This window comes from Strongylocentrotus purpuratus, unplaced genomic scaffold (genome assembly GCF_000002235.5).
Source record: "Strongylocentrotus purpuratus isolate Spur 01 unplaced genomic scaffold, Spur_5.0 spur5_scaffold_6, whole genome shotgun sequence".
NCBI classification, from domain to species: domain Eukaryota; kingdom Metazoa; phylum Echinodermata; class Echinoidea; order Camarodonta; family Strongylocentrotidae; genus Strongylocentrotus; species Strongylocentrotus purpuratus.
Genome location: NW_022145612.1, coordinates 4,504,298 through 4,519,263, shown reverse-complemented (window position 1 = coordinate 4,519,263; position 14,966 = coordinate 4,504,298). Strand labels below are relative to the sequence as shown.

General features: G+C 36.6%; 1 protein-coding gene across 1 annotated transcript; it reads right to left on the bottom strand.

The window, feature by feature from the left end:
- Positions 1-1,043: 1,043 nt before the first annotated feature.
- On the bottom strand, positions 1,044-14,550 carry LOC578394 (dnaJ homolog subfamily A member 1). The gene is made up of 6 exons (XM_030972646.1): positions 14,406-14,550; positions 10,387-10,552; positions 9,712-9,997; positions 8,177-8,404; positions 6,528-6,761; positions 1,044-5,097 (listed from the first exon to the last, which is right to left on the bottom strand). The coding sequence occupies exons 2-6, from the start codon at positions 10,516-10,518 to the stop codon at positions 4,772-4,774; spliced, it is 1,206 nt and encodes a 401-aa protein (XP_030828506.1). The 5' UTR covers positions 10,519-10,552; positions 14,406-14,550; the 3' UTR covers positions 1,044-4,771.
- Between the last annotated feature and the right edge of the window lie 416 nt (positions 14,551-14,966).

The window sequence follows — 14,966 nt, the reverse complement described above, 5'->3', positions numbered from 1 at the left end:
CTCGCCTTGTGTATATTTCATTTTTTTCTGTAAGTTTTTATCCATTCCCAACCGTTTTCCTCAAACCATTAAAATAAAACAATGTGAATATGGAGAAAGATCAATGTGCCAAAATTCTTGCATTATATTATGAGCTTTTTATAGGCTTGAGACATCCACGTGGGGAATAATTTAGCTAGATCATATTCAATACATTTCTGAGAAAAATTATGAATAACTCGAAAATTCACTACCAAATGATTGACCTTCAAAAAAAATTTTTTTTTTTAAATGCCCCCTGTATTTTCTTTTACTCAATTGTTACTTGGAAAATACTACTTTCTAGATGAAAATTGTAAATGAGCGGTGAGCATATGACGAAAAACAATTACCCCACCTCCTCCCACCCCAACTTTTGTTGCTGTTGTTATGTTTGGATATCAATTTTTTTTTTTTTAAATATATAAATAGAGAGAGAGAGAGGGAGAGAGAGAGAGGGAGAGAGAGAGAGGGGGAGAGAGAGAGAGGGAGGGAGAGAGAGAGAGAGAGAGAGAGAGAGTGACATAGCCTGCATCTATGAAACAGGGGAGGTGCATGTTAACAAACAACACAGACTTCAGTTATCCCCTAGGCTGGATTCAAATCAACAATCTGTGGTTTGACAAGCAGACTCTTTACAAGCAGAGCCAACTCACATCATTATTAGTCATTTCACCCCCCCCCCCCCCTCTCTCTCTCTCTCTCATTCTCTAACTCCCCCTCTCTTTTTCTCATTCTCTCACTCCCTCTCTCTTTCTCTCACTAAGCTAATATAACTATTGTACACCATCTCTTTTTTTGTTTCCAACTAAAATAATTCCCTTCCTTTAAATTGTTGATTTCAAATTCAGGCTCCATTGACAAAGAAGACGGCATTTACTTATGCTTGTGTTAAAAAAGGTCCCCGAAGTGTGATATGGCGGATTTTCCTTTTGTGTTTTTTAATCTTTTCTAGTACATATATTTAAAAGGAAAATAAATGATCCTACCTTGCAAAAAATAAAAAGTAGATGGAACAACACAAATTTCGATACAACTTGATTAATCAATATTTATTACTTGTATTTATACATCAAAACTCTCTTGCGTTATAGCTCATAAATACAGAATAAAAACCTTTGTAGAATTTATTCACGCAAGAATAAATATACAAGATCCTCCTAAATTGTACAGATGCTTATTTTTCTAATTTATACAAGTGAGCTGGCTAAGGGAACATACAATATGTCACACAATGCCAGAGAGAAGGTTATAATACTCTACTTGCAAATTACGCTGCATACTCGATCCAATTCATTGGAGAGAAAAAATGTATTGTGCGATGTCTGCCTTACACAGCATAATCATGGAAAATAAACTCTGACATGACATTCAAAATTGTTTAAATTTAACCAATATTATAATTAAACCAGTATATGTATTAGCAAATAAAAAAGATACATATCGTATTCCACCGTACCAATGTTAATTTCCAAAAATTTGCAACCGTTACACTTCAGAGTCAATCCTAGCTTTTGAATATGGATTTTTCTTTATTTCTCTGTTTTTACTTTTTAGATGTACAGTACTTGTCTTTTCCTTTCAAAATTTGCTATGTAATGTACAAATGAAGTGATCCAGGTGGTCCAGAGAATTTTGAACATGGGACAAACAAATCAAAATTTGATTTGATATAAAATTTGAACTATCTCCATTTTGGCACATAAATTACCTTGACGCCAGTAAAATGCCCAAGTACATGTACATCGTATGCTCATGATAAGTGACAAAGTGTGCAACCAAATCATGTAGAGGTCCAAAGTGCATTGTAAAAGACGAAGATGAATGCTAAATGCCTTTGCGATACGCCTTTATTCCATAAAATTATTAGAAAATTATTGCAAACTAAAAGATAACCATGAAAATTAACCCACAGACCAAGGAATTCATAAACAATATGACACAAATGACATTACTGTGAATGTTGAATAGCTTTCACATTGTAACACAAAAAAGATCCATTACTGTGAAATATCTCTCTTAATACCATACTGCCTTATGTACTTAACATGCAGCAGCATACCAAAATTTTGTAATACAAGAAACAATCGTGACATGAGAGCGATTTTTCACAGCAAGAAACCTTCAGGTATTGCTGAAGGTCAATGTTGTGTCAGTTGTGATGTTTTGGGCATGAAACTTTGGCTATCTGAAGTTCTGAACCACTTATAAAATTTGTGAATATTTGATGCACACAAAATTTTCTGGTTTTAGTATGAAAATGTCACTTCAATATTTTAAGAACAAATTGCCAATGTGGCAAAGTATGAATGATAATGAGAAGAGATGGAATGGTCTAAAGGACAAGGAATTGATTGATTCATATACATGTACAATGAGGTGGGACAGGAACACACAAATACTTCAGACAAACCATACACCAATATTCAATTCAATACTTAGGTCAGAAAAACAGGTATTTCACTCAGTATTCACTTAAGTTTAAGACAACTCCCTAGCAGGTATTATTTAGGCAGCCTTGATTGAAAGGCATGTGGTTTTATACACAGAATCATAATAATGTTCAGCAAATAATATACACGTAATTGTGAATTTGAAGCAATGCGTTCTTGTTTAATTGATAAGTAACGTGACATCACAACATCCATCAGGAAGAACTTTTCCTGAAAGTTGGTTAAGTAAAGTACAATACATGTAATAAGATGTGATTTGAACAAGACTTGAGCCATTTTACTTAGCTAAGCGAAACACTGAGTAATATAGTGACATAATTTAATTACCTGTAATGAATTGAATACGGGTCCTCCAAACACAAGTGACTAACTTGAAAAAATTCAATTCTTCAAACAATTAAAAGTAATAAAATACATGTATTAGATTTTGGTTAGAATGATGCAATCCTGCCTTTGAAACAAATCAATCAATGATTCACCTTAAATATGACTGTGCAAAGTAATAAATAAATGCAACATATGGTTATATCTTTTATAATGAGAGAATACATTGTTCTTTTCTGTCCGACTATGGAAGCCTTGTGTGGAAATAATCAAATGAGTCCCATGCCTGATATTGGCTTTATCAATAGGCTACATATATGTACAAATTGGTGACAAGACTTTCAAACACTTCACAAGACAATCTAAATTGCACAAATACTTAAAGATTATTTGATACAAAAATTGATGCCATCACTTTTCTGAATGTTCTACTCCTACAACATCAACTATGCGAAACTGTATAATAAGAATAGAGACATAGTTATAATAGAAACCATTGTCCTCACGCGCATATCTCATAGAGCACCTTCCTTGTAAACGTTGCAGTTCATATCTCATGGTAACTTATCATTTTAAAAAAGACAATTAAAAACTTATCTCATTTGAAAATTGTACCACTTTTCATCATAACACATTAATCCTTTTATTTGTTTTTATATCTATCAATCAATCAAACAATCAAACAAACAATTAAACATGATTTTGATAATAATCTTTACACATATTTCATTAATGTTCTTGGAATGACCAATTAAAAAAGAAAATGGTCATCCCCTCATTCTATCATATAAGTATTATTTGGTACATGTAATATGAATGGTAATATTTCACATGCGTATTCAAGTAACTGACTAGCATGAGTTCACAAACCACATTGAAAGAACATAAACAAAAAAAGAGGTCAAACTTTCAACTTTGGATGCATGGAATATGGATAATACTGGATGACATGTGAATTATACATGTTTGTTTCACAAATCATAACCTCATTTTTAATTTCTGCAGAATATTCTGTGTCAAAAACGAATATTTGCATGATATGTGACGGCGCAAGATAGTGTGCATAAACATTTGAGTCTGCATTCTCCCCACTTATTTGCATAATAATAATAAATAGAACTAAATACAAGACATTCTGTAAGAGAAATGCCTTTTAAAAAATTGAGGTACAAAAAATACAATTTATTCAACTTAGGAAACTACATTATTTTTACAATCAATTTGAAACAATTTTGGTACAAAAAAAAGTAATGATGATGGATCTGAAAGAGATTTACATGTAAACACACTATAAACTTATCGGTCTTTAAAAAACTATCATACTGTACTTACCTTTACTCCTGCCGTGAAGAGCTCATCGTTTCCACAAGAGGTAGGAAAATTCCCTACAATTCATTTTATTCGTTCCATTTTCAATAAAAACAATACAAAGATATATACTATAATAAGCATTTGAAATATATAAAAAAATGAAAATAGGGAACTAAAAAAAAGGCCAAATGGCCTTGTGGTGGCATAGTTCCCCGAAGAGGAGTTCAGAGATTTACTTATACAAACAAAACTAAAATGTCCAGCAATAAACTGAAAAGCACTTGTATCATGCCCTTTATTGCACACAGTAGATTTTTTTTTCTGTGTACACACAAAATGCATCTCATTTCCTTTATGCTGGTTGGGGGATTTGTGATATGGCCATGGAGAATACTAATTGTGTCCTCCATATAACAGAATTTACTGGATATCAAACAAAGATTAACAATATTGGCTAGTGTTGACGTGTCTCAAATGTAATGACACTTTTAATGTAAAGTTCTGTTATGTAGAGGACACAATTAATACTCATATTAGGCTTGCGTTATTCCACTTTATGTGGGATTTAGCTTTTGAGGAAAATTCAACGCAACTCATACATCCAAAAGAAGGAACAAATTTCAAGTCCTTCCCTTTGAACATAGAGATAGGTTACATTATCCCTATTAATGTGACTGGCACTGCATTCCGCGGGGCATCTGGTTTTCATCGTCCTCATCATATGCATTTCCCCCTCCATGGTGACCTCTGGATTCATGCTCTAAGGTATAATCTGAGAGAGTAACCATCTCCATATCATCCGTAACAATGCAATCCTCACGGGCTGGCATGATGGCTTCTAGCTTCTCAAGGTTCTTCTCTTGGATGGCATTGTTCTCCGGGAAGTTGATCTGGAATTGGATTATCAAGCGCCCTCTCTCAAAGGGATTTTTGTACAGAGGCATTCCCTCGCCAACGACCATCTTGATGTCACCTGGTTTGACGATCTCACCTGTAAATGGAATACAAGAGACAGAAATGTGATTTTAAAAAAAATATATATAAAGGGAAATTTGTTAGGCTTTTTCATACATGACACTGTAAACAACAGGGTATTTGGTTTTGTGTAAATGAATAGAAAGTGGGAGTGGGGGGGGGGGGGATAGTAGCTGCATGCAACAAAGATCGTACATGTACTAACTTACAGGTGTATGAAAAAATACAGAAGTGGGAAGAACACTACACTTAAGGCCTGTTCAGATATGGCGCAGAAAACTGCTGCACCCCCCCCCCCCCCAATTGTTTTTTTAAATGTGCAAATTGAATGGCAACTGCATGAAAATAAAGAACTTGCACGTATTCACTGACCTCTGAGTTTCAGAAATGTGAAGCTTATCACATTATGTTATAAAAAATAAAAATAAAAAAAATTGCCCCAGTTTTGCAGTGTCATATTGAACGAGGCTTTATATCATCTTAGTATGCCTCAATGGATTACATCAGCAATTTAATGTGAACAAGGCTTTACATTTTTGCAGCTAGCAATAACAACTCACAGGCAACCACATACCTAGTGTTATGGATCAGTATAAGGAGAAACAGGAGAGGTTATATTTTTGTGTGCATCATGTGGACATAGTTTTGATGACTGCAGAGTAAGAATAAGCTTCTTCTTTTTTGCCAATGTATTAAATGGATATTATGTTCATTCATTCCTTTAAACACCCAGCCTTCTGGAACACATTTAAAACTAGATGGAACTTCGACTGCGCGCAGTCGAAAATGATGCCTCCATCATATTTTTGCATATATAATGAGCCCTGTGACCTTTGACCTTTGACCTCGTGACCCCAAAATCTAATCAGTTCATCGGCTCTGCAAGATACATACATGACCAAAGTTTGGCAGGAATCCATCGATCGGTTCTTGAGATAACGCGATCACGAGCTGTTTTTGCATACATAATGAGCCCTGTGACCTTTGACCTTTGACCTCGTGACCTCAAAATCTAATCAGTTCATCGGCTCTGCAAGATACATACATGACCAATGTTTGGCAGGAATCCATCAATCGGTTCTTGAGATAACGCGATCACGAGCTGTTTTTGCATACATAATGAGCCCTGTGACCTTTGACCTTTGACCTCGTGACCCCAAAATCTAATCAGTTCATCGGCTCTGCAAGATACATACATGACCAAAGTTTGGCAGGAATCCATCAATCGGTTCTTCAGATAACGATATCATGAGAACGGGACGTACGTACGGACGGACGGACAACCCGAAAACATAATGCCTCCGGCTACTTCGTAACGGAGGCATAAAAACAGTTCAATTGATAAAATACAACTTTAGATCCCAAAACTTGAAGACCCCATACGGCCATATCTCATGAGTTCACTATAAAATATCATCAGTTGAGTTTCTTTTCTGCAACTCTTACCTGGGTGTGACATGATAACAATCTCCCTCTTATCAAGGGTATTGATGATCTTCTGGAATCCACAGAGTGCTTCTACCAGTTCAATCTTACAGGCCATGATGAGGAGGTCGTTACCTCGCCGCCTGAACATCTCGTTTGGCTTCTCGTCCAGGATGATGATGATGTCTCCAGGCTCCAGCCCAGGCTCCTGGTCTCCTTCTCCACGGAATGTGATCTTCTGACCATCCTTCATACCTGGTTTCGTTGAAAATGATAATAGAAATTAATGTTGGTGTCATGAAACCAACAGCATACATATATCATCTCATTCATAATCATGTCGTTGTTCACTAAGAAAAAAGGGGGATAATATTCAGTATATGAATGGTGTATTGTGCCAAGGCTGATTGCTTTAGATAACATGAATTGACTGGTATATTTCCCTCTTTTGGGTTGTTGTTGTTGATGTGAGGTGTCTGCACTTCCTCATTGCTTCCATCCAGATCAATTTCAGCATAAAGATTACTCTCTTCTGCATTAGATTCTTTAATTTTCAAAACCTGCTTTTTTAACAGTGTTTTGGTATGCTAATCTTCTACTGATGTACAGTTCGTTTCATTGACAATCAGCCATGCATGAACTCTTTCGTCTATAGCTGATCGTCAACAAAACGGAGTGAAGTCTTTTGTCAATTCTGGCAGACAGCCAGTGAAAACAAATTTGTTTAATAAAAAGCATGGAAATGCAAGCATTACTTAAAAAATAACAAAAATAACAAAATTCCTAGCTCATTTTTCCTGATCGAGGTGTCATATGAAAGGGTAGAAAATGAACTTTCAAGAAATCAGATTTTCTTTTTGAAATTCAGATATAGTCCACCAAATGACTCTTTGGTACCCTTTCTTCAAATTGATTTTTTAAATCACAAATGCATGAAATATGCCTCATTATGAGTTGCATCAAATGGAAGAGGAGGACCTATTAAAGCTTTACAAATATGTGTCATAAGTTATGATAAAACATTGATAACTCTCGGTTTCGTTTTTTCTGGGACGCATTGTATTAAAATTTATTATAATTTTTGAGAATCAATATCAATGAATGTCAACTTCAAAGCACAGTGTACACTTCAACACCATGAAACAGAGTACAAAGTACCAGTAGGCATATTATACACAGAAGCAACATGTCATTAGTACTTCCTGCTAATTAATGTGTTTAAAGGGCAGGGGGACACCGCTTGTTTTTTTAATGGGCCTATTAGTGTTGAATGCAAAGGAAATAGCTGTCAAACTAATTAGTTTTTTATTCTTCTTCTTTTAGTTTCTGGTCTTACTTTAAGGGGGGCTGAAGAGTGGGTCTGCCACTATACACTCCACAATGTAGACAATTTTCTCCACTTTTAAACCTGTGTTTGTTGACTTTTAAGGTGCTACATAAATAACAAATGTTAGGTGGATTACCAAGCTAATAATGAGTAGTAAAATGTAAGTAAATGTTGGGCTTAGTGTTAAACAATTTTAAAACAACTAAAAATAAAATAATATACTACAGATTTACCTAATGTACCCACTGTTATCCATTATTAAATTTCTGTTTTCATGGCCGAGACAGTCTGATCATACCAACCAAAGCTCTGAGGGTTAAGAAAGTGTAAACATATACTATACCTTTATCTATATGAACTTCTAGAATTTTGCGTTCCCGTATGACCTTTTGACCCTGACAAGATTTGCACCTGTCCTTGGCACTGATGCGCTCTCCCTGTCCCTCACATGAGGAGCACATGGACTGGATCTGCTGGACCATTCCTGGACCTAGCTGCCGTACGTGGACCTGCATACCTGACCCACGACATGTCCCACACTTCTCTACTGCTCCCTTCTTTCCTCCTCGCCCTGCAAGTTAGAGTTCCAAGAAGAAAAGACCAACATTGAATGTTAAGATCAGAGTTTAAAAAGAAATAATTTACCAATATTATGTAAATAACATACAGGACAGAAGAATGATTTTGGTGCGAAACTAATCAATAAGAGATAAAACACTGCATAAATCTAGTTTGTGCAAGAGTCTTTCAAGTAACATACATGTACATATTATTGCTCTTTGACAGTGAATGAAGATAATCCTTGAACATAATTTATTTTAATGTCACAAGTGCAAATAGGTAGGCAAATTCAGACTCTTATCAAATAAACATCATAAAATTGTTTTATATTATTTTACTGAAATTTATTCCTTGTTCAGTGCCATTAGAAAGTCAATAGACATTCTCAAGAAAATTCAAGTTCTGTGCATACCGTATTTGCCAGCGATAAGGCCGCAGCGCCGCATAGGCCGCACCCCAACTTTGACATTTCAAAGAGGGGAAGAAAAAAAAAAAAAAAAAAAGGACAAAAAAAAAACGGACAAAACAAAGTAATCGTAATTTTCTCGTAAAACACTATTTTTTTTTACAAAGTGATACCAAATTCATCAATATTCTTATAATTTACCACAATGTGCGGTGTAATGCGAAATTGCATGAAATGGAAAACAAAATGGCGACTTCAGATGGATGCTTCGCAGCAGCTCCGTTAAACGGTCCCTTCCTTTACTTTTGCAATGCATTGGCACGAACTTAGATCAAGATCTATCGACAAATGTTGTTTTTGGAAGTTTATTTTCGTCTTCACGTCAACAATGCAAAATAAAATCGTCGGTAAGATGTGTGGAAATATCCTGTACCATAGTGGAATAGTTATTTTACCTTTCGTAGTCCCATATGTGCAAATTTGTGCTGGTTTTGACTTATGTTTTTTTTTTTTTTTTTACTCTTTTGCCGCAAAGGCCGCACCCGACTTTTTGATATTTTCTCTTCCAAAAATACTGCGGCCTTTACGCCGGCAAATACGCGACTACTTAATTTGTCTCAGAATTACCATAATTCCTCTCATCATGTAAGTATCAAGTAAATTATGTGCAAATTTTCCTCTATTTAGGGGCTTGATTATGCCAAATTTTTGACAGTCACAGAAACTAAACAATTATATGTATAAAGTGATTACTAAACTTCCCGGCATCATTTCAAACTGACTTTGATGGTTTTATTCAAACAAGATCTGATAACCACTTAAGTAATATATCTCTGAACGAGTCTCTTCCTAACACAATCTTCCATTTGATTTAAAATACATTCCAATCAGTGCAGTAAAATAGTCCTTACCTTCACACTTGTCACATACAACCTGCTTTTGAAGAGCCAGTTTCCTTACGGATCCATTGTACAGTTCATCTAGAGTGACTGCCAGCTGATGGATCACATCCTTGCCTCTCCTCTCCCGACCTCTTGACCCACCCCCAAACTTAAAGAACATGTCAAACAAGTCCATGGGGTCGTGCATGCCCCCTCCTGTGCCTCCTTCTTTGACGGCTTGTTCTCCTCCTTCATCATATATTTTCCTCTTCTTTTGATCCGATAAAGTCTCATATGCTAGAGAGATTTCCTTGAACTTGATTGAGACGTAGCACAAAACACAAGGAGAATAAAAGGAAACAAATAAAAATATAAAAATTGTGAGGATCATTTGGAGGAAAAAAAAGAAATAAATGAAGATAAGCCCAGACATTGAATAATAGCAAAGCTTTTAATAAAATCTTGCATATGAAACAGATAGCGAGATATCTTCTCTTTTCTCTCAAATAAATTAACAAAGACTTGAATTTTCCCCAGTTTTGCATTACGATATATTCTAAAGAGATTATCACCTTTAAACACAAAAGATTTGTTGTCCTTTCATATATGACTTCTGGTAAGGTGACACCAACAAATTGAATACCGGTATATCACATGACACAGAAGAACGAACATCACATACTTGTTACTCTTCAATGTACATACCTTTTCTGGTTCATCAGGGTTCTTGTCTGGATGATACTTGAGTGCAAGTTTCCTGTATGCTTTCTTTAATTCTGCCTCTGTCGCATTACTCCTAACACCAAGAACATCATAGTATTGAGTTTCTTTTACCATCTTACCTTAAATTCACAGTCTTCTGGTGCAATATCTGTAAGATAACATTAAATATATACCATTATTAATTATTTGATTAATTAATCAAAGGAAAGAGAAGGGAATAGATGGCAAGCACCATTAATCATATCGACAACAAAAAATTACTTGCATGTTCGTTTATCTTTATTTACTGGTTTCACAAGACGAAAATTTAAAAAAATTAAATATCAATTGGAGATCATATTGATTCAGAATAATGACCAATTCTTTTGGAAAATTTAACTTGCAATTTCTTGATCATTTAAAAGTTTTAAAAGTACTCATACACACTGCAATTTTGTTTCAATATCACATGCCAAATGACATCCTGTAGAACTATTTAGCAAATGGGATTTCCACCTCTCAAAAGATGTTGACTAGGGTCTGGAAAAAAAGATAGCTAGTCTTGATATCACTAAGGACCACATAAGAGTACATTGTAAATAGTTCTGGGAGGGCCAACTAATTCAGATTAATATCTAGGGTTCTAAAAATATAGTTGAAAACATTATTCTGACATTTGGGTGTATTTTAATTCTCATTAGTATGGAAGATATTTCTTTGAGCACATCTGGAGGCAAGACTACAAACACGGATACTTTTAGTGACTTAACAGGGAATCAATTTCCTGTATGACAAATGCTCTTGCATGAGTCATGGTAGTCTCCCCCCAAAGACCTTTGTTATGTGAAGCAATATCATGTTAAATTGATCATGTGCACGTGTTTACCTAAATGTTTATGTGGACGATCCTTATTCTCGGACCAGCGCCCCTACTCTTTAGGCTACTGGTGACAAAGCGTATACTTAGCAAGGCATAGAAGTTGAATACCTGCATCTCTTTCTGTATTTCTTTTCTGTTTAATTTAAGACATGCCATATACACGTACAAATCTGTTTTGCATTGCCAATTTGATAGTTACTTTACGATAATAGTGATTTAGTTTTAAAAGGTGCGCAGCGACTTTGCTGAATTCAAGGATTAATAAGGACCCTCCACATTTTCCATTCTCGGTGCTCTGCGGGTGTGGGGATCCTGATCCGCGCGCTGGCAGAGTGAAAAATGGATTCCGCATAATAAAATACCCCCAGTTTACTGTCTACTTTTATTTGTCCATCTTCCAAAGGTTTTATCGTTTATAACGTGAAAGTCTCTGTGCAGAGTGAATGTGAAATGCATCGAGGAGCATCGTTAGTCTGCAAGCACAAACCCTGGTCAGTCGTAAACTATAAGACTACCATAGGCCATGTACTTCAGCTGCTCCTACAACCATGTTGTTGTTTTAGTTTTAAAGGGCGTGTGTCATTCAATTATGAATATTTACGCCAGTAGGTAGCTTGGCTAGACTTCTCTCAAGGCACAACGATTTGTTGATAAAGTGTTAAATTAGGGTCCGTGTCTGCAGACTACAGCATCAGGCCTTAAATTAATCGACGGCCATCGACGGCCAGGCCGTCGATGCCCCTATGACTGGCCGCGGTGCCCTCCCAAAAAAAGATAAATTCACGGCCAAAAAGGCCGTGCCCTTTTTTTCAAACTGGCCGACGTGCCTTTTTTCCAATGGACGTGCCCTTTTTTTTTTAAATTTGCGCACATAAAACCACCAATTGCGCTTAAAACTAGACGGCAAGGCGCAAGTGTTTTCCGTGAAAATGCGCCCATAAATTATTAGAACAGAAAAAATACACGAATCACGAACAGTTTGCCGCCCACGAGCTCTCTTCTAGCTTCGTATTAAGTGCTTTAATAAGGCGCAAGTGCCGTGAAAATGCGCCCTTTGTTATTATATAGGCAATGCGCTAGCGCACGTACGTTCATGCGATCGCATGATATGCATATGGTGCATGTTGTTGACGCACGCACGTACGTACGTACAAATCAAAGGCCAGGGTGCAGGATCAAGAAAACAAATCGTCAAATGGAGAAATAAACAAGCATTCAAATAGTCATTAGAGATCTGTCGAGGTTTGTTTGTAGGTCTAGTTTATTATTTTATCTCAAATAGAATTTAGAATTATCTTATTAATAAGTTAAGAACACCTACGATGTTCTCGATCGTAATTACTCTCATTTTGCCACCAGCCGACCTCGCTTCAAAAAGCTACCCCGCCAGCCTCCCAAGACGAACGTTTCGAGTCCCGGTAAAATTACGCGCTGCGAGTCTCCGAGGGTGCATCGGTTTCGCTGGCAAACTTCCAGCCCGACAGCTTCCCACCAAAAGTGGCGAGAGTGTGTGTGCGAGGAACGATTTTGGTTTCGTGAATGCACGTTACGCAACTGAGCTGAGCGTGTCATTTTCAGCTGTCGAATGTCTATAAGGACATTTTTACATCTTATTTCATTAGTTAGGCCTATCTAGACCTTTCTATACAACAGTTAAAAAGATAATTTCTTCAAATTTGCTCCTACTACCGAGAGAGTGGCGGAAGGTTTGTGTGTGAGGTGCGATTTTGATTTGGGATACCCGGCCCGGTAAACTTGCCAAGTCCTTCTGACTTTCGATGTTTGTGAAATTGACAATTTATTTATTCATTTGCTCATCAATATTTTTAGTTACTTTACTGTGCAAGTTTAATGTTCTTAATCAATCTTTCCTGTTCATATTGTTAAGATTAAAAAGTTATTAAATTGATCGTTCGATCTATTCACATTATGAAATTAACAACTCTCTTTGAACTTATGATTAGATAAGGGGCCTATCTGTTTTTGGAAAATTGCCCCTTGCTCTGGTAAATTCCTGTGGCAAAGGGCGACTTAAAAAAAAAAATGCCCCTTGTTCCTGGCTGCTAAATCTAAGGCTTGCGGGCCGCCGCCTTGTTTGTATGTACCGTAGACCTTTATACATTCTGTGAAGAAGCTGGTGCTAAAAGTCATGGGAAATTGATCCCACACAAGTTTCATAAAATACACATGACATCTAACAAAAGTAGAAACAATTTTTTTGGCCTCATACTCGATGCCCTTTTTGTAAAATATTTTGGCCTCGATGCCCTTTTTGTAAAAATATTTTGGCCTTGGTGCCCTTAAAAATATCAGGTACTCGAGGCCAAACTGGCCTTGCCCTAAAAATGACGAAATTTAAGGCCTGCAGCATCGTTGCGGAATCTGTTTTTTTTCGCATTGCCAACGTGTGGATCGGAAATAAGAATTGTCTGCGTAAATGCAGACAAACCTTACTTTCTAGGACGCGAATGTCTGCGTTTACGGAGACGTTTCTTATTCTCGGACCAGCGCCCCTACTCTTTTAGCTAGGCCTACTTAGTACTGGTGAGAAAGTGATGCCTGCCCTAAGTTCCTAACTTGTTTTTAGGAAAAATACTCCAAAAAAGATAAGAAAATTGACACAAAACAGGTAAGAAAGATAATGACTTTTAAATCATGACTGTTTTTTTAAAAATTGTGGAAGATTTAGTCATTTAGATGGCTTTTGGTGTGTTATATAACTTATATTTAGGAATCTCCACGCCAGAGTCACTGGTCCAAAATGGTCAAACGCAGTTGTGAACAAGCGCCCTATTTTCTACCGTCTTCACATTGCATTCCAAGATTCTAAACCGTATATATCGCTGTTCTGCAGTTCTGACAAAAGCATCAAATCAATGAACTCAACTACGGGATGGACTATCTACTCGAATTGTTCGAATACATTTTTTACATTCATGATTGATGCAGTTGCTCAGCTCAGGGCCTAGAACATGTAGAAGAAGGCTAGAGTCTACACGTCTCACATCAATATGCACTGAAAACGGTGCCATGCCACCAACTGCAACTGCATGCACAAAGCCGGGCGACCAGAAAATTATTCGGGGAGTTCCTCACTTAAATCTCTTTAATATATGTAGTAGTAATTATAACTAGTACTCACCACTTCTCTCGATGCGTTTAATAATCGTATTATTGTCTGTATTTCAATATTTCATTCAGTTGAGAGATTCAAGCGGTCGTGATCCTTCTTTCCACATGTATTTTACCGGCTTTAATTCATTCATACAGAATAGACTAGCAGAATCATTATCTTGCGGAAGCGCATGCGCAGTGTGAGTTCTCGAACGATCTTTCTGCGGCCGCCAAGCACTGATCTCTACGGAAACGTCACAGAAACCGGCTGTATGAAGAAACAAAAGGGACTGTCCCCAGCTTTTGTCCGCATCGACATCAAGCTGTTGCCAAGATATTCGGGGAAACCTGCTATTTCGAAAGAACCGCAGTTACGAAGGGGGAATGACACCGGCAGGGACAAAGTACAAGAAAAACAGAGGGGAGGAGGAAGAGAGAGATAGAGAGAGAGCGAGAGCTAGAATGATATCTCCCATATTTTTATTCATGGAACAATATTACGATTACGTTGATGATAATCCATAATTGTGGATTATAGGCCTACTTTTTTTATTAAATTAATTTGATTTGATTTGATATCATTTTAAGA